The 20,769-nt window shown below is 37.6% G+C and overlaps 2 protein-coding genes across 2 annotated transcripts in view; one reads left to right on the plus strand and one right to left on the minus strand.

The window, feature by feature from the left end:
- Positions 1–594: 594 nt before the first annotated feature.
- Positions 595–9,222, minus strand: SREK1IP1 (SREK1 interacting protein 1). The gene is made up of 5 exons (XM_063422028.1): positions 8,912–9,222; positions 6,426–6,473; positions 5,173–5,313; positions 3,103–3,175; positions 595–1,195 (listed from the first exon to the last, which is right to left on the minus strand). Exons 1-5 carry the CDS (start codon positions 9,153–9,155, stop codon positions 1,009–1,011), a joined length of 693 nt encoding a protein of 230 aa, XP_063278098.1. The 5' UTR covers positions 9,156–9,222; the 3' UTR covers positions 595–1,008.
- CWC27 (CWC27 spliceosome associated cyclophilin) overlaps positions 9,204–20,769 on the plus strand; it is a 97,212-nt gene continuing 85,646 nt past the window's right edge. Inside the window, exons 1-9 of the mRNA XM_063422026.1 lie at positions 9,204–9,367; positions 9,996–10,092; positions 11,634–11,746; positions 12,963–13,106; positions 13,843–13,941; positions 14,101–14,207; positions 15,184–15,253; positions 17,785–17,864; positions 19,988–20,021. Coding sequence (XP_063278096.1) covers positions 9,326–9,367; positions 9,996–10,092; positions 11,634–11,746; positions 12,963–13,106; positions 13,843–13,941; positions 14,101–14,207; positions 15,184–15,253; positions 17,785–17,864; positions 19,988–20,021 — 786 coding nt within the window. The 5' untranslated portion in view covers positions 9,204–9,325. The remainder of the gene's footprint in view (positions 9,368–9,995; positions 10,093–11,633; positions 11,747–12,962; positions 13,107–13,842; positions 13,942–14,100; positions 14,208–15,183; positions 15,254–17,784; positions 17,865–19,987; positions 20,022–20,769) is intronic.

The raw sequence follows: 20,769 nt of genomic DNA on the forward strand, positions 1-20,769 counted from the left end.
CCCACCCCACATACTCCTCACATGCTTTATTCTTGTCGTTCTTTCTGCAAATAGGCATTTCATTCTGTAACTGAGATAAGCTGACAGGGAATGGCACTTGTCTGTACTGGCATCACCTCTGGATTGCAAGGGCTCTGGAGCCTGCAGAGTGGCAGGGATACAATCCCTATTTGGGGCTCTACAGTTAGCAGCAGCAGTTATGCCAGGGTTAGCCCATGAAAATGTGATTCATGCAAACTGAAATTGGTAACAATTGACAGAAATGAAGAAATAGCTAAAGTTTAATCCTAGATATCCAAACCTTTACATCTATGTCAAAGATGAAATGGCTATAACCCTAAAAGAACAAAACCCAGGGGAAAAGGACTTTAAAAACTGATAGCTTTTGTTTGCTTCTGTTTATTTTCAGATTGCTTATAGTGATCCTGCCAAAAGAATGTGTGATTATGTTTCACAGCCTATGACTAGATCAATTTTAGAAGATGATTTTGAAGGATCAATCTTTTTTAGCTTCTCATTGCTCATTCTTCCCCTCTCAGGACCTGAACACTGATTTGTATTTGCACTTACTGATTAACGTATGTAAGCAGCAAATGTGTAAAACATACATTTATTTAAAGGGCAATAGAAAATCTCACTTGAATTTCCAAATGTGATGTAGCCATTCTGACATTAAGCATAATTAAGTCCATATCTTTCTACACAAAGGCTTGCAAACTGAAATATATCACATCCTATTGTAAAGAATTACAAACACAATCACGACTGAACCAAAACTAAGAGTGAAGAACTAGTTGCATGGTTTAGTACTAATAAACCTGAAATGGAAAAGCAAGATATTTTTCATAGATGGTCCATCTAGTAATTTGAAGCACTGATGTATGCAAATAGATTTCTCAAAAAAAAAAAAAATTCCATTTTAAAACAGCATTGCAAAGCATAAATAAACTTGCTATGAAAGGAAAATCATCTTCTCTGCAGAAGCAAATACAAAAATAGACCCGCATGTCAGTCACTACTTGAACTGTCCGAACTGTTAGAAGATGAACTTTTTTCCTTTCGTCTCTTCTTTTTCTCCTTTTTATGATGCTTTCCTTTCTTAGATGTATGCTTTTTCCCCTTTTCCTTTTCTTTTTTGTGCGATTTTTGTTTTTTTGACTTTGGCTCATCCTCTTCTGCTGAACTTGATGAAGATCTAGTAAAAAAAATGCAAATCAATATGTAGTTGAAGGAAAATGACACAGTAATAATTTAAGGTGTCAGTATTTTATAATGTCACAAGGTCAGTTTGATGAATGTTCAAGTTCAGTGACGTCCACTGGAAAGCTTATGATACCTGAGTGTGCATGTTTAACTTAAATAATTACTTTCTTAAGAAGACTTTCATGTCAGAAAAGCAGGATGTTTATAATACAGATTTAAAAATAATGGAATAGGTAAGTTGTATGGGTTTTCAGTCTTCAAGAGAAGAAAGACCAAGAGTACAGGCCATCATAAGATAAAGCATGACAACGAGATAGAGCTTCTGCTTTTAAAATGCCACATGATCAATAACAATGCTAATTAATGCCTTCAGATATATGTCCCTGATGCAAAAATCCAGAGAAAGAGTTGTGAAATTTTTTTATGTTCTTGCAGCTCATACTATTGGTGTCTAACCAGCAGTGATGAGTGATTACATACATAAAAGAACTATGAGGACAATAAAAGTCATTAAATACTCATGAATACTAAAGAGAGCAGTTTTATGCTAATGTTTACTTGATTAACTATTACTTGAATGTAAAGAAAACAAACAACCAGATTGACTCTTTTGTGTTCTACTTCTTCATAAGTGTAAGTGCTGTCTTCAAAAGTGGAAGCTACACAATGTAAATAAGGAAAAATTCAAATACAACAGATATTAAATCCTGTTTCTTTACTTCTGAGGGACATCTTGTGGTTTCCAAATACATTGTACAGTTTATACCTTCCTGGCGTGTTGTCTTATCAACTGTCCTAATGATGAAACATTAGTCTCACTTAAAAAAAAAACCCAAAACAAACCCAAAACCAAGTCAGTCCACAGGCCAGAACTCAGATTCACAATATGTTAGGGGTATTATGACATTTTCCTCTGAAACTGCAGTAACACTGTTTTTAGGCTTCTATGTTAACAGGTACACTAAAACTCAACACCTGTTCAATATCACAGAGGTTTCCCTTTTGATAACTGTGAGTTACTCAGAGCACACGTGTGTGCCTGCAGGTGTGCTTACACATCCATGTGTGCACACAAAGAACCCTGTGGGATTGCATTTTATGGAAATGGTTTGCTCTAGCTCACCCCTGGGAAAATGTATGGTTTATCCCAAGTCTGTACCCTCCCTGCAGTATCCTGTATCTGTAACCTCATTGGCTGGAGAATGTTACCGCGCCCCTTTGAACCTCTGTGATAAGAATGCTAAGGCAGAAGGCTCTGCCCCTCTTGCCCCTCTACCCCTGGAGGCCTCCTGATGCTCCCTTTCCCTCTCCTCCCTTCCCTTCCCCTCTCCCTCAGTGAATAAACCCTCACCTCATCAGCATCCCACCGGCGTCTGAGTCTCTTTGCCTGCCAGCGCGGGAACACCACGAACCCATAAAGACCCCGGGGGTCTCCGGGGGGCACTCCCCGGGGACCCCCCATAAATTTAAACAACAACAGAACCCCACATTCTCTGCACTTCAGAGAGCCTTCTCCATCCTGGCTAGGCTGGGGACCAACCCCACAATGCTCCTGACTTGTTCTTTCCCTATCACAGCTTGCCTAGACCTGGACAGTCAGGGGGAGTTCTGCTTTCTCTGCTCTGCAGGCCTGCAGCTTGCTAGAACTCTTCTGATCCCAACTCTGTGGCAGAACGCCTCTGACTCCACCACAAATCTAAGAACCTTTACCCTACCATTCTTTTACCATTACCTTACCATTAATCAGTTCTCACTTGAAAACAGAAAAATTTTCAAACAAAAGATGTACTTGCAAATAAAGTTGCATCAATAGAAGCAGTATTTCCTGAGGAAACACAAGTATATCAAAAATATTTCTAAAGCTGTGTTTTGAAATGGAAAGAGGTGTGTGAAGGTTACCTTTTCCTCTGTCTTTTTGTTTTCTCTTTGCTTTTTCTTTTTTGTTTCTTTTTTTCTTCCTCTTCATTTAAATCTATGGGTAGAAAGTTAAAGTTTACAAAACACTTGTCTGAATTAGGATCAGCATTTAAAAAAGTAGCTTTAATAGCAATGTCAAGTTACTACAAAATTCTTGTAAAAAGGCTTTCTTTTCCTTCCCCCAAATTCTGGTTAGTATAGCAATTTCAGAAGTGTAATGCAGTACCAGCAGGACTTTTGTACACAGCTTACATTATATTGACAGTGATCTAAGCACTAAGAACAAAGGAAGGCCTGTAAAACGTAGCAAAAAGACCTTTTACAATACGTTTACATCAGATTCAGGTTTTCATATCTGTTCCTCTGTATTTTAACAGTTTTAATATTTAACATATTATTGTCCAAATTTGAAAACTAGAACAAATAAAAAAATAATACTCTGTTAGGCTTCCCTGAGGTACTTTCACACATCCCTATTTCATGCTTCACAAACAGCAATGCCATAAGTGGAACACATTTGAGTTAATTGTCAATGTACTGCCAGGAGAGTCACCCCTCATCTGGTTGTGTCTGGTTGTGTACCACACTGCTCTACAGTGTGGTACAGTAACTTCACATTTCATTTTAAAACAAAGTTTTTATGACACAGATGAAATTTCTGATGTTAGATTTCCCTATGCCAGTTCAAAAAGTACTTTAGAACTCCACAAAATGCAAATCCACCACATAAATACACATTCAGCTACCAGGAAAATACTGGCTTTATAATTTATCCTTTAAAAAGAGAGCCAATTTTGAGTATTTCATCTTATTCTTATGATCCTTTCCATAAAGTCTGAATGCTACCACAAATACAAATTATTGGTCTGCATGTTATGGAGTGGAACTTGAAACTTAGTATGACATAAAAGAGCAAAGTAACTTTGGAACAATGAAAAAAGATGAATAAGAATGGGTGAACAAACAGTATTTTTTTAAGAAAATAGTGCAAAATCTTGAGAAGATGAGAGAGTGGCAAAATTCTGCCTGGAAAACTGACAGATACACATCTCCTTACAATATACATAACAGCCACAATTTGTGAAAGAACATATAATAAACAGGAGTATTAGAAGATCAAGTAAACAGCTGTTTTTCCTGCAGATATCCATCTTCAGTCATCTTAGGACTGAAAAAAACCAACCTTTACATTCAAAAATACGTAATAAGTGGTAAGTATTTTTTCCAAAGAGACTTTTTCCAAGAATGTACCATTGCAGTACCAATTCAGCACTCTTGATAAACAGCCCATCCATTTCTTTTGAACTGTACAGCTACCTGGAGGCTTCTATCTATCCCTTTTCCTTTGTAAATAGCATCTTCCATAGGAACTAAGTGTCAGAGTATATGGGAGCAACAAAACAAAACATTATGAAAAACAGAAGGGCAGAGGAGAAGAATGTTCATGCATCTCAAACACACTGTGGTGGAACAAACTCCCCTTCTCAATAAGGTGAACACCTCTTTGGACTCCAAATTCAATATAACTCAAACATCTGACAAACAACTCATCTATTCTCCCTCTGACAATGAGTTGATACTCAGACCTGCCAAATATAGAACAGTACTTCTCCAAATATGAATGACTGAATTCCAATTTACTAGCTGTTTCAGTCGAAATCCTACTTAGAAACTGGAGAGAAATTCAGGTGTCATATTTCTCATTAGTTAGAAGATGTTTAAACTACATGATGTAATCAAAAGATTAGCTCAGAACATCCATGTCACTTTCTTCTAAGCAGCTTCTTAGTAAAAGGTCAATTAATCTCTTGTATTCAGGAGCCCCTTTTGAGATGTTCCAAACAGGCACATTAATAACTTCCTATAGAAGGAATTAATCATAATACTAAAAGAGTGTAGGTGTGCCAAATCTCTGAAGTCTGAACACATAAAGTAAAAGACCTATTTTTAAATCACAGGCTAAAAGAACTAAAAGTAGTTACCAAAAAGCATAAAATGAGAGTCCCTGCACATCAGAAGACTATTATCCAAAACCCACAAAAACCACCTTACTCTTTTTTTCACGCATGGCTTGTAATCTCTGCAGCTCCTCTTCCTCGCTGTCTTCACTGCTAGTGCTGCTGACATCTAAAACAATATCTCTCTGTGGATCTACTCGGAGGAAGTTTCGACATTCAAATGTCAGGTGACCAGCTGAACAAAATAAATATACAGAAAGAAAATTTACATTTCACCAAAAAACATCAAAAACTGAAGAACACTGATTTTTGTACTACTCAGTTTTGAGAAGTGAAAGGAAAAAAGGTAGGCTGTGATCTGTGGAAGGGGCAGGAGAAAGCTTACTTTGAAAAAGTCTCCAAGAACTTTGATAGGTTGTGTAATGCTCTTCCATTTAATACTGTTTGATGGCTTCTCTCCTATTCTGCTAATTTGAAGATTTGTTTCAACTTAAATTTCTCTTTTTTAATGGTCTTAGATACTTTCTTAACAAATTACCTAAAAACATTGTGTGAAATATTTCAAAAACTACAGAAAGTGTTGCATTGCTTAACTCCCTGTAGTGAAATTGTAGCATCCTATTTGCTTATGAGACATAATCTTTAACAACTAGCACTTAATACTGACTAAACTACTGCCTACTACTACTTAGTTTTCTAAGTTACATCTTGATAATCATGACCAGTTAGACACCTTGTCCTGAACACACTCTTTGAAATAATACAGTGAAATTTTAAAAAAATGAAGATATGGTTTGAGAGACACAGCAATTCAAGTAGTAACTGAAATAAGCTCATGTTCTTAATAAGAATGATGTCAAACTACTTACACCTTGAAGACAGATATTTTAGGAACATTTATATGCACACAGAATAATATTTTCTTAGCATTAAAAATTATACAGAATTTAGGCTATTTGTCTGGTGAATCAGATTGGACTGAAATGCCTGCCTCTTTGCAGTAAGATTCAGAACATGCACTAGTGCTCATCCCAGTATAAATCAAAGGTGGTGGTTTCAATTCAAATTTTCTCAAGTAATTGCATTGAAATGTAGTATGTATGAATGTAATAGCATAATTTTGTTTTTCTGGGAAACTCAAAGAGCATTGATAAGTGTGAGAAACCTGAGAATGAACATGAACTAAATTAAAGAAAAAAAATATGGTTATTTAAACTGACAAATGTCTGGGAAAGAAGGGAGAATGTTTCTTTCCTTTTTTCCCCTCCTCTCCTCAAAAGGCAGTTCCAACCAACATCATAAACTGAAGAAAACACTGCAGCTTCATATTGCTTATTACAGACTTACGGTAGCCACACTTCTTGCATCCAGCTCTGATATTATCCTTATTTCCACCTGAAAGAGAAAATTTCACTCATCAGGTATTGTTGAAAAGAACCTTCAAGTTTCTTTCAAATGTGGCTTGATAATGTCAATACACAGACAAAAGTCATTGCCCCTCATGAGTGTTTACTACACTAAAATCTCTCTAAAATCTGCATTTCTATGACTACTTTTCTGTGCAGTAATCTATCAGAACAAATTTGACTAGTTTAAACTGCTAGAGATCATTTAGTCTTGCACAATTTACTGCCAAATCCTAATTTGATTGTGACCTTTCCACTTGTTTAGTTACAGTATGAACTCAGTAGCAGACATCTAACACTCCAGTGATCTGTAGCTCACTAGCAGTGCAAGGATGCTGACAGGCATTCAGTGTAAACTCTAAAGTGATTTATATTTTAATTACAAGAACTGACTTTACAAGGCAATTAAAAAGACCAAACCAAATTAAAAAATCACTCCTGAAAAGAAAGAAGGAAATAAAAAAGTCGACAAATTGTTAAATTATTCTGAATCCAGACAACATAACACCAAATACAAAGAATGCAAGAAAGCAAATGTGTAAGAAAGTGAAGACAGTAACAGAAAAGTTTGGATTCTAAGCAGGAAGATCTGAGTAATGCAAATTTTAGGTATTGAAAGTGTGAGATTCTCCCATGTAAGACAACAGTTAAGTTAAACCGACACAGCAGAACATAATTCAGGAAAAGCACCAGGGATTTGCCCCACCCCCAACAGATCAATCTTAGTTTTAATCATTTAAGCCATTTGTAATGAAAGTGACAACTGAATTCCCAAAATCAAAGGATGCCATTCTATCTATCTTCCAGCTGAATAGAGCAGAAAACCTCCAGCAACTTAAGCAGTAATATATTATCAGAAATGGAGTACATTTGCCCCATTAATTTAAACTATGATTTACTGAAACAAGCATCATCTTTAGAAAATTCTACCCAAAATAACAGAAACCTTCAAACCCCAAGTTGAAAAAACTACCTTGGAAACTTGGACAACTCAGGTGTGTGCCTCAAAGAGTATTGGAAAGCCAAGCCACAAAGATCCACACATTCCATTATAACAGGTGATTTTCTGCAGATCCCAAACCCTTAATATTTCCTATCCCCTTCAATGTCAGCAGTGTTCAGATAACTGTTTTGTGACCATCTTTAGAAGGACACGCATGAGAGATAAGGAGGTAGGGAACACAGAAGAAAGAGTCACAAAATTAAAAACCAAAAGCACACCTGTATCTTGCCATGTCACATCACAAAAACACTCAAACCAGCATTTGCTTGTTCACTACTCCTTGGGACTACAAAACAAGATCACCCATGCTACCTACTTTGCCTCAACATTCTGAAATACAGAGATACCTCAGCCCCACTGCATAGCTGAGCCACAGGTAAGGAAAGATTTGGTATTCCAGCCAAGGAAGGTCAGTACAGTCATGTGCACACCACAGAAATCGCCAGTGTAAGTCAGGATCTCCAGAAGAGACACACAGCAGATGACAAGAATGGAAATACTGTCATCAAATATTCCCACCAAATTCCTAGGACTGAAATTTTATTATTGTTTTTGGCTTTAAATAATAACAGTAGAGGCAGAAGGTTAGACTAGATGAAATTTTAGATGATAAAAGCAAATTAATTTCAGGAAGTTTCCTTTCTCACTCCTTCTTCCCATATCTTAATTCTCAAGACAATTAACAAGTGGCACAGAACTAAGGACTTCATTAATTCAGTGGAACATAAACATTGAAAAGAAAAGCTTTGGAAACCTTTGAATACAAACATTTCTTCCCCAAAAACTCCTTCTAGGATGGGAAGAAGCTGATGAAGGCCTTCTGTTTATCAGAGAAGCAGCTCACCAAAGCTGATCGGGCCTTTCAGCTGTTCTCGAACCAAACACTCCCCGTTTTTCAGGACAAGAAAACACAACCAAGCAATGGCGATGGGTGCTCGGCAAACCGCGCAGGAGTTTCTGCCAGCCCTGCCTCACAAGAACAACCTACTGGAACTGGGCCACAAGCGTTAATCCAGACCGACAGTGGAGGAGAAAAGCCAAGTCTGACAGCCACCGTTCTTCAGCTCTGACCTCGGAGAAGGAGGCAGCGCTGGGTCACCCAGAGGCTGGGGAACAGGGCCCGCAGCGCTACCCTTGCCCAGCGGGGGCACGGCCACGGCTCCATCTCCATCATTTCCATCTCCATCATCTCCATCTCCATAATTTCCATCTCCATCCGGAGCAGCGCCCGCCGCCCCCCGCACGCTTCCCAGCGCCGCCCGCCCTTCCCGCGCAATCGCCCCGATTGTCCCCACGCCGCCCCGCCGCTCGTTCCCGGCCCCGCGCCGGCCCCGCCGCTCGTTCCCGTTCCCGGCCCCGTCCCCCGGGCCGGAGCCGCCCGGCGCTGCCGCCGCCCCGCCGCGGCCCCAGGCCGGAGCCCTCACCCGGCAGCGCCATCCCGCCGCGCTCTCCGGGCCGGCCCGCACGCACAGCGCCGCCTCTCCCGGCCGGAAGGCTTTGCCTGGCGCACTCTCGGACCGTACCACTCCCAGGGAAGGTAGGGGACCTCACCGCCCCTAGGGAGGGACCCACGGTGAGAGATCGCAGATGTGTGGAGAAGCCTGCGAACCTTTCCCGAGACACGTTCTTTCTCGGTAAATCTCGGAGAGACTCCGGCCGAGGACTCATGCCTTCATCCTTTCTCTCGGCTTGTGCAACTTCCTCCCCCCTTGCTTGGAGTGCGTACAGGCGCCCAAGATGGCGGGCGGCTGGGGGCAGTAGGAAGTGTTGGAGGCGAAGCGCGGTCCAGCGTCGGCAGCTGGGGAGGGTTCGCCGGACAAGCCGGTCCTTTCCCCGCCATGAGCAATATCTACATCCAGGAGCCGCCCACCAACGGGAAGGTGAGGCTGCCAGGGTGAAATCCTGGCGAAGTTATATGTTATAGGGTTATGGGGGACAGGCGAGAGGAACACGAGCTTGGGTGGTGATGGTGATGGTGGTAGCGATGATTGGGGTGGGGAGGTCGTTGTGACTGTGGTGAACTGGTTTGGTTAAAGTCACTGTGGCGCTGCCAGAGTCAAAGCACGAGGCGTGATGTCTGGAGACAAACACAGCAGCCCTCGGAGCGTTTAATTAAATCTTCTCCATTCCTGATTATATTTTACGTCCTTGATTTTGATATGGTCTCTCACTGAATGTAATGATGTTCTTTCTAAGAGCGATACCTTTGGATATTTATGGCTTTCTTTTCCCCCACGATGTTTTGTTATGGAAATGATAAAGGGTATCTAAGTTTCTATAACGTATCAGCCACTTTATGTTATATTGTTATATCTGCTATATTATACTTCTTTATTATACAGATTGATTCAGAGCTGTGTCTCAAGTTAGAACTAACAGTAGCTACCCAACACACTTAAATGTATACCACTCTTACAAATATAATTCAATTTTTTTTAGGCAGTTAATTCTTTGATCAGTGACCAAGTTGCAATAAAACTGAGGCTGCATTTATCTCTATGTTTATAGGTTTTGCTGAGAACCACAGCAGGAGAAATAGATATAGAATTGTGGTCAAAAGAAGCACCAAAAGCATGCAGAAATTTCATCCAGCTGTGTATGGAAGGTAATGACTGAATGGGATGGGAGTTGTTGCATATGAAATGAATTCATATGCAGTCTTTGTGCCCCTGTGTAAAATAGAGGTCATAATTATGTTTTGGCTTAGTATGTCATAAGTTTATTTCTGTTTAGAAATTATTTATTTCTAAACTCAGACAATATTTTTCAAGGTACCAATGAAGCTGGTGGACAAAAAAAATTTTGGATGGTTTTCTCAAATTAAGCAGATGATGTAGTATTGAAACATTGTCTTTCAGAGTCTTGAGAATGCTTACTGTCAGCAAATGTCTACAAAGAATAACAGCTTCAGTGTGTGTATGAAATATATTGGACATTCTCCAAAATTCTCATTTCTGCATCACAATTTACACTACCTTTTTTTTTTCCCGTGAGCGCTCCTAATGTTTCAGTTGCTATTTTTTTTTTTGTTGATGGAAGCTCTGTAAAACTTTCCACTGAAGTAGTGGGTACCAGAATGTGAAGCTCCCTACTGAGAAAACTAACAAAAAATCTGTGAAAGACATGATGCCTTTGTATGTTTCCTAACTGTGCTCTTCTCCCATTTAAACATTTATAGAGTTGTTGAGAGTTCTTTTAGCCTTCATCTGTTAAACAAAAATTGCAGTCTGTGCGTTGTGCCTCCAGCACAGATCCAGTCTGGTTTGTGTTTTTACCTAATGTTGAGACTTTGTGCAATGGTAAAGGAATTTTTTAGCCAGTGATAAAGATTCATGTATACTCAATGGGCTTTATTTCCTTTCTGATTTTTTTAACCACTGTGTAGCATCTTGTGCTTTGTGTAATACATTTAAGTGCTTATTGTTAATATGCCAGCATATAACCATACATCACTGTGTCTAGTTATGCTGCAACATTTGCATACTCTGCTTTGTCTTGCAGCATACTGCAGATTGTTATTGTTATTATTGTTATTGTTGTTATATCAGCCAGGGGTTTGTTTCAGGTAAAGTTATGTTTTCATCCCTCTTGTTTTCTTATGGTCTTGTAAGCTCTATCAGATAGATAGATAAAAGAAGACAGCTTAGGGAGCAAAATGTACCACATATTTCACTCTGCAAAAATTACTGGTTTAGGCACAGTATAGGTGATGAAAGGTGTTCTGTGCTGGTGAGTGAAAGTGCAAATCATCTGTGTATGGATATTGCTAATGTTGTACGTGAGATTTCATACAGGATAAAGCGCAGCATTTCTCCTTTTATATTCATTTATATTATTTATTTTGGTTGTGTCATTCCTTTAATAAAACTTAGAAGCTGAAAAGAAGCTGTAGTTCATCAAGGTCATCTTGTCAGTGGTGGACAGGATTTTTTGCTAAAGAAACATGTGACACCACAGGGTGTCATTTCATAAGACTGTGAAGGATAGAAGGAAACTAAATAAAAGCCAGCAGCAAAATCTAGTTACAGTATTTGCTTTCTGGAACTTCAGTCTCTGGACATCACTGCATGATCTATATGAAAGTTTGGGCTTGAGGCCACTTACATGAATTTAATATCTTTTCTTTTTTTTCTTTTTTTTTTTTAGAGTATTACAATAACACAATATTTCACAGAGTAGTGCCTGGCTTTATTGTGCAAGGGGGTGACCCCACTGGTACTGGATCAGGAGGAGAGTCAGTATATGGAGCTCCTTTCAAGGTCTGTATCTATATCTTATACATTAATTTGTTTGTTATTCTTTATCCATTGTTCTTCCTACCAAGTTAAGAAAAATCAAATCTTGTATGAAATGCACACGTGTGCAGTAGTTACCTCTTCATGTGCTGCTTCAGTGTGTTTGAATATGGCCTTCTAAACTGAGAGCTCTTAGATCTAGCTACTCTGACAGACCTGAGGGCCCAGATCCTGGGTGAAGTTACACACAGGCTCAGCAGTTGTGTTCTGTTCTGCCTGTTTTATTTCAGGTGGGGCAGGAAGAACCTTTAATTCCTGGCTGCAGCTGCAAAGCCTGGTTCTGGGCCTTCCATCTTCTTGCTGCTAGACTTCTACATCTAGCACGAACCTGGAGTTTGTGGGAGGGAATGATACCTGAGCAGAGAGCAAAACAAAAATTACCAATATTGTAGTAGCATTGCTGCTTCAAAGTAGTGGTACCTCAGTATTGCAGTGTTTAGCATCCTGGTATTACAGTGGTATTCATCACTTTCTCCTTGCTTTGAAAGGAGTCCTGTTTTGTCTTCCTAAATCCAGAAAATGTTCTTGGTGTGGATTTTTGCATCACTCTGCTGTTACAACCTGTTAATGTGCTTTCAGTAACTTTACATGAATTAGAATTTAAATGAATTTTTCACATAAATACAGTGATTGTCAAGAATAGTATTTGTGCAGGAAGCATATGAATTGCAGTTACTTTTTAAAATGTTTTTTATTTTCTTAATATTGAGGGGATAACAAATGCAAATAAAAATAATATTTGATTTTTAGGCAACGACTAAAATTCTTAGGCAAAAAGATAAAATTGACAAGACAGAATTTTTTAAATTAGTATTGTGTCGTTCTGTTATTGATTTTCAGTTTCTAATTTTTTGTTTGGTGCGTTTTCATTATGTGTTTATGGTTTCTTTTGAAGATTGTTCATTTGTTTGCATTATTATAGGCACTAGGGATTAGAAATACTGACTAAATTCATTTTTGCTGCTCAGAGTAGGAGCAGTAAATATAATTCTAGCATTGAGTTTCAAAATGCTTGGAGTTTATTACTGTCTGAACTCAAAAGAAAATTAGCAGCATTTTTTCCTGTGTGTGCATGTTGATGTAAATAATATCATTCCTATCTCCTATCACACTGCAGCTAAAGCAATGAAAAAATATTTTCATACTGAAGTCATTCTCTTTTCTGTGGTGCTTTTACCAGGATGAGTTCCACTCACGACTGCGGTTCAACCGAAGAGGACTTGTTGCCATGGCCAATGCTGGGCCCCACGATAACGGGAGTCAATTCTTCTTTACCTTGGGTCGTGCAGATGAGCTTAACAACAAGCACACAATCTTTGGAAAGGTCTGTTACATGAACTGAGTGCCAGTTTAAGCCTGGCAGAAGCTGCTAGAAGTTTCTCTGAAGGCTGGTTTAGTGTTCTGTGCTGCTATGTGCATTTGAAATTTATTTCAGTGCTTTCTAGGCTCTCTCGGTTCTTTTTGTTTCTTATATCTGGTAGAAATGTTTCTGTGGGTTGTTCCTATTATTATAGGAATAACAATATATTATTTTCGCTGTTGTTATTCTTCTAAATTGTATTTTCATGTTGTTCTGTCTTTAAATAATGTTATTAGTATTACTATGTCTCTGTTATTAGTCAGTTCACCTAATACTAATGACATGTTAGAAAATTCTGTTTAGAATTAATTAGATTCTAATTACCCAAGAAGGATCAGGAAGATGAAAACCATGAGATGAATTTACCACTCTCATGGTTTACAAAAGAAAATAAAGCAAATATTTTTCTTATTTCTGTTTTTTTTGCTTACCTGTTCCATAGCTCACAGTATGACTTCAACATCTTCCTCTGATACGTTCTCAAAACGACTTGTATTCCTTCAACTTTTGCCATTAAATTTAAAAAACCAAACATTTGTATATGGTACTTGCTGTCTTTTAGAAGTCTTACATACTTAAAATATTTCGTATTTCACTGGTACTTTCAATTTTTTTACATAATAGTTGCCTTGTATTTTGCAGAATAAGTAACACATATTACAGTCAAGAACCTTCAAACCTTTCTTTGTGAATTTGCCAGGTTACCGGGGATACAATATATAACATGTTGCGCCTGGCTGAAGTAGAAGTTGACAAGGAAGAAAGACCTCTCAGTCCGCACAAAATAAGAAGTACTGAGGTGAGTATGTTCTGTTTTGAAATATGGCATTTAAAACTTCTTTTTGTATAGTGTTCACAAGATTTGGCTTGTACTTTTGTGTATTGTTTTAAAATATTGAATCACTTAATTGCAAAATATTTACTAAAGATGTGTCTAAAATATTGGGTTTTTTAACAGGTTTTGTTTAATCCTTTTGATGACATTGTCCCAAGACCAAACAGAAAACTGAAGAAGGACAAACCAGAAGAAGAAACTAATAAAAAGCCCAAAGTAAAAGGCACAAAGTAAATATATGTAACATAAATGGTGGTTAATTTTCTTTCGCCTTTAATTTGTAGCTTGGCAGTTTTTTATTTCCATTTCTGCCTTTGAAGCACTTTCTTGTTTCCAGGGAGGATTATGCAAATCTAGTTCCTCTGACTGAAATGTTACTGTGCATCTGCTGAGCTCTAACTGTTTCATGCATATTTACAGTTTGTTGAAAATACAAGATAGTTTATCTTTCCCATATGCCACAATGTGCAGTCATCTGACCGAGGTGACACTGCAATTAAAACATACTGGTAGGAGTAACTAGGTAGTATCTTTGTTGTTTGGGATTTTTTGAATGTATTTTATCAGATACCATTTCTCCCCCACTGAAGTACTTAGTAAGAGGCAGGCATTTTGACATGGGAAATTTTAGTTTCTGTGAATGAAAATTTGTAGTCACAAAACATGCAGAGTAAAGTAATAGGAACTCTAAAGTGGACATACTGTGAGTTCTGCTGCATAAAAACAGAACATGTTGCAACTGACTGGTTCTAATAGTGTGAACAGTTGAGTCTTGAAAAAGAAATTATAGATCATAATTTGTTTTAATTGCATTCTGTAGATGTGTACACATTTGATACCTCTCTGAGCCGCCATATCTTGAAAATCTTGTGTCTTGAATGCCTCTTTGTAGAGGAAAAAAGTACAACAGAATTGTCAGCATTCAAGAATCTGAGAAAGTTAGTCAAGACAGAATTTCTTAAACTGTGTCAACTGATGCTTTGCTGTCTTTGTTTTATCTCAGAAGCGTAATACAATGTGCTTTTTTAAATATTTATGATTTATTGCAAAGCAAAATACAGTAGTTGTTTGGAATGAGTACATTCAGCAGTACAAAAGTTTTTTAAAAAATCATGTACAACATGAACATAATTTATTTAAAGTTAATAGAATGTTACTAAGACAGTTTTTAAACTTTTGCTAGAAATTTTCTTTTTTCTCCTTAAGAAACTTTAACCTGCTTTCCTTTGGTGAAGAAGCTGAAGAAGAAGAGGAAGAAGTCAGTAGAGTTAGTCAGGTATTTTACCAAATTATCCTTATTTTTCTCTCCAACCCAATTACTTGTGCATATTTGTGGAAAGCTTTAAAGTTTTTAGTCTTCTTATGTTTGCATTTTGAACAATAGTACTAGCAGTTGCTTCAGCTTTTAGGATTCTGCTGTTACAGTATTTTGCAAATACAGAAGTTTTTAGCTTTCTGGATTTTTAAGGTGCCTTCAGTTACTGCATGGAATTTTTACATTTCCATGAACAAAAAGTTTCATAGTATAAATGTATGTCTGCTGTTTAAAAGTCATGGAAGCGACAGGTACTTTATTCTTTTCCAAGTCCTTTATTTATGAGTGCGATTATATGGTAAAATACTTCAATTATGAAAATCATCTTAGGCATTTCCAGTGCATGTGTAGCTCCTTTTTCTTACTGGATCCATCTGTGAGCAAAATGAGGTGTGGTTATTGTGGAGAAAGTAGTCCATTATTGTAATTTAATAGTGCACTACAGTGAAATGTTCACATTCACAGAACCAGGATTGCACAGGTAATCTTTGATCTAACATTAAGTGGCCTGACCTGGCACTTAAATGAGGTTAGTTTAAAAAATATCTTAAATAAATTGCTGGTTTGTTTTCTACTGCTCAAAGTTGTTTCACTGGGCTTTCTACAGCAGCTCGCTGCTTCAGTTAGTGAGCAGACTGCATGGTCCTGCACCCTGTGCCACATAAGTGAAAAAGTAGTTGTTAGTCCTCAGAAGTTAGCTAAAATACAAAAGGAAAACAGCGAATAATGAGGGACAACATTGTAGTGAGATGATAGCAGTCAGAATGATAGTAGAGATTTATTACAACAGCAGCTTTAACTATTTTTCTTTCTTTTTTTCAACTTAACTCAGACAAACTGACTAACTTAAGTCAGACAAACTGTACTTGTTTACCTTAATATGCTCATCTGCTGTTTTGCGTTTGCTATATATCTAGCTTGTAATACTGTGTTTAACCCAGTTGCTTGGACTCTCTTTCTTTTTGTGCCAAATACTTGTTTTCAGTTTAAAATTATCTAAATAGAGAACCTCTTTCATGATAAGCCTAGTTTCAGTGTTTTCATGCTCCCTTTCAACTCAGCCCCAAAATCTCATCTGCCTGTTTGTCCTGACTAAATTCTGGACTAAATTCTAGCTACTGGCTGTAGCTAGATAACCACACCAACTCTTTATGAAGAATTTATTTACATTCTTTATAACCAAGTGAAACCTTCTTTTTGAAACTTCATTGTTTGTTCATAAGAGGTCTAGGTCAGTGTCTCTGTAGTTCTGGACATTATCTTAATCTGAGTCAGTTGGAGGACATGAATATCAGCACTAACTTGCATTCTGTTTTTGGTAAGAAAAATGGAAGGTCAGAGTTACTACTGAGATCCTTTGGCACCTACAAACTTAGAATCCTATGAGCTGTTTTTGATTGCAAGATGCAGTAAGTCTTGCATGTTCAAGAAGGGCAGAGAAGCTCTGGGTAAAACGCCTCAAGGCCACGGAAGCTGTTAGTGCAGTCAGGGATCTGGCTGTAGGGCCCCCACTGGTTGTTGATCAGTGTTTAAACTGTAGCTTCAGTGTTCAAACTGCTTATTGTCTACTTGTTTGGAGCACTCGTTTGGACCCACAGCCCCACCACCACTCCAAACACACCACTTCTTCCTTAATGAGGGAATTATCTTTTCACGTTGCTGAATCTGTTAGTCTTTGTTTTCTACATAATAAAAATAAATATATTTTATATATATATATATAATATTTATATTTTATAATTGCATTTAAATGAGTAAGGTTTTGTCCACATGTCTACTGTCTTTCCAAAAGCATTAGACAATGTATCTGCAATGGAGACATTTACAATACAGTCACAATACAGACTGTTCCTGTAGCAGAGATTTTCAGTCTGATTTTTTCTGAAATTTAAGTATACTTTTTTTCAGATTAGCATGTAGAATGTTTTCTAACTGCAGTCTTCCTGCCTGAAGACCTTATGTGCTGTTAGATTTGACTCCTTGTGTCAGTAGATGATTCCTGAATTATGTATTCCAGATTGATGTATCGTAGTTTGTTAATTTCTGTTTTTTTCCTAGGGATCTAATTAGTGTTCTTCCAGTTAATAAGTACTGTTTTGTAACTGGTGGTTCTTTCAGTTGTCATGTGTCATTATTGGAAACTGAGGTTCTTACCTCTTCATTCACTCAAGTGTCTATGTGCTAGACCAACCATCTTTATGGTGTGTAATGATTGTGCATGACTAAACAGTATCTTTTTTTTCCCTCTATCTTCACTTTAAAACTAAGTGCCTTGCTGTTGCAAAAATAAATCTGTGGAGTCAGCTTGGTGTTTCTCATTCTGGAACACTTTCTCTGTCCTTCTGTTCTTAAAAGTGTCTGTGCTTACTGGATAGGCTAAAGCTAAAAAGAAACAAGTTACATTTTTCTTACCATAATCCTTTTTCACTATCTAACCTCTTAAACACTGAAATAAATAATAACCTTTTTCTTTTTTCTTTTTCTTTTAACAGACCATGAAGGGGAAAAGTAAAAGTAGTCATGATCTCCTGAAGGATGATCCACATCTAAGCTCAGTTCCTGCTGTCAAAAGGTTAATATGTGATTTCCAATTTCTAGAACAGGTCTATTTTCAACAAGTTATACCCAGTTATCAGCATGTATACTCATGTAAGAAATGTTAATTCGTGTTACTCTTTAAAAATTTAAGAGTGTCAGTGCTAGATCAGACCAAATATTTCTCTAACCCATTAAGCTGTCACCACCATGGCCATCAATGGATGCCCAGTGAAGAATGTGGTTCATCTATTTAGTAATCTTTAATAGGGCACTCCTCAAAGTGTGTATTAAGTCTCTTGTAATGTTGTTTCTATGCTTACCATCCTGTCCACTACAGGAAGAACCATCTCCCCTCTCTGAACCTGGATGCTACTAGTGGCATTTGATAAATTCTAACTCTCATTCTGGAAGAGACAGTGAGCAGACAGTCCCTTTTATACCTTTCTTTATGACAATCTTTTCTTAGATTATCTCTTTCATAGCCTAAACTTTTAAAGTTACTTGTAAGTTTTCTTCATGATGAAGGTGTTCTTGGCTGTGATTATTCCAGAGGGCTGCTTTTCCCAACCCTCTAACCCTACTTATGCCTGAAAATACCTTTTTTTTTTTTCCAAATCTGAAGAACACACAAAAATTTAGATTAATCGTAAATCTGTATCGTTGAAAGTTGGTTTTCTTCTCTGTTTCTTTTTAGTACTTTATAAATTCTGATTTTAACCACAGTTGAGTTTTAAGGTGAGAAAATTCCATGAAAATACTTTAACTCCAAGGATTTGCTTATCTTAGATTCCTAGACTCATTGGTTTGAAAGGAACCGTTAAAATTTATCACATCCAACTCCCTTGCAATGAGCAGGGACATCTGCAACTAGATGAGGTTGCTCAGAGCTCCATTCAACCTGACCTTGAATGTTTCCAGGGCAGCATTTACCACCTCTCTAAGCAACCTGCTCCAGTGTCTCACCACCTGCATCATAAAAAACGCCTTCCTTATGTCTGAAACTCTTCTGGTTTAAAACCATTACCTCTTGTTCTTTCCACAATGGGCCCTGCTAAAAGGTCTATCCCCGTCTTATAGACCCACTTTAAATATGGAAAGGCTGCATGCAGTATGGTGTCCCTGGAGTCTTCTCCGGTCTGAAGAATTGTGCCTTTCCCCATTAGAGAGGTGATCATCTCCATGGCTCTTCTCTGGAGTCCCTCCATCAGATTTCTTTTCTGTACTGGGACTTCAGAGCTGATGCAGCCCTGCAGGTGAATCTCACCAGAGCAGAGCAGAGCAGAGGGGCAGAATCCCCTCCTTGGCCCTGCTGCCCACGGGGCTGTGGCTGCAGCCCAGGACACATTTGGCTCTCTGGGCTTCAAGCATTCATTGTTACCTTTTCATCCTCCAGCACCCCCAGGTCCTCCTTGCTGGCTGCTCTCAGTCCATTCATCCCTCCCCACATCTGTATTGATATCAGCAATTGATCTGACTCAGGTGCAGCATTTTATGAAATTATTGTCATTGATAGCAATACATTTAGAGTTACTTTAGTGATATTGATGGCTTATAGCAAACTTCAAAGCCTTGACTTTTGAGACTTCTTTAATATTCCTTGGTTTTTCGCTGACATAACTTCTATTTTTAAAATGTGGGCTAAAAAGATTCAAGTCCCCTTATTTCTAGCTTGTGATAATTAACAGTGGTATGTTAGCCTTAATATATTCAAATAGATTTCTTTTTTAATTCACCAATTTGTAGCTGTATAACAAATTAAAAACTTGATGTTAAGCTTAAGTATCAGTAAAACGCGTCTTCCAAAATGTAAACTAGTTGCAATGAAATCCTACTGATTGTTTGATAAATGAAATCAAAAACATCTCAACTGAGTTTTGTGGGTTTTAACTGTATACATTAGTGTTTTGCTTGAATAGCTCAAGATATGGTTAGATTCCTTGATTTTAAGCATTTATAATTAGCAAAGATTGTGATAGTCAAATGATAGAAAATAATATTGATACCTTTAAGATAAATGCAAGGATGATATAAAGTAGTAAGTTTACTAAAATTTCAGGTGGCTAACAACTTTTTCATTTAAGAAATCTTTGGTTTTAAATACTATTTTGAATCCCCTTTATCATTTCATAGTAGTTACTTTTGTTTTTCTTCTTTTAGTGAAGCGGCAAATGAAGAAAAGGATTTGAGTGAGGCAAGTATTCTTTTCTACAAATAATTCTTCTTTTTTTACTGTGTGCAGATTAGATTGTCCTTGGAGAGCAAATTTTACAGATATTTAAGAACTAGTTCAAGTCAGACTTCTGGCAAAAGTGTGAAAGCTCTCTCTATGCTCTAAGGTTTGGCTATTCACAAGAGTATAGAATTAGCATACTGCCCGCTACCTTTTGTAGAAACCCTTTTGTAGTGTGTTTTAGTCAGTAGATTAGTTATATAGGAGTATGGTATATGGGTTGTGTACCACAGGGTGACAAACCACCAGAGTAAACCCCTGAAAACTGCTTCTAAAAAATAGTTAAAATCAAGTTTGTCATGAATAATTATATAATTGCAATGTCTGCATGTGTGTTAAGAGTCCTGCTTGAAAGATTTCTTCAAGAGAACAAAAACTCAGTAAATTATTGTAGCAGTGAAATTGTATTGATGAAGATTGTCACCTCTGAAAGGTGTGAAATTTCAATAGTCAAGCAGTAACATTCAACTAAACATGGAGGCAATTTAAGTACAAGAAAATTGTCATACATGGTGCAGGTAAGCATAAGCTTGTGTAGTGGTTTAGTGGTTAGCTGAAGTATGTCTCTGTCTCCATAGATCATGGGAGTACCCCTTTGAATTGCTGTTGAGATAAGGATGTTATGTAAGATTGGGACTATAATCTCCCATTCACCTAGTTGAATCCTGGAAAGTATTGTTTTCTATCTCTGTCCATCTGCACTGTGACA

This window comes from Prinia subflava, chromosome Z (genome assembly GCF_021018805.1).
Source record: "Prinia subflava isolate CZ2003 ecotype Zambia chromosome Z, Cam_Psub_1.2, whole genome shotgun sequence".
Classification (NCBI taxonomy): Eukaryota; Metazoa; Chordata; class Aves; order Passeriformes; family Cisticolidae; genus Prinia; species Prinia subflava.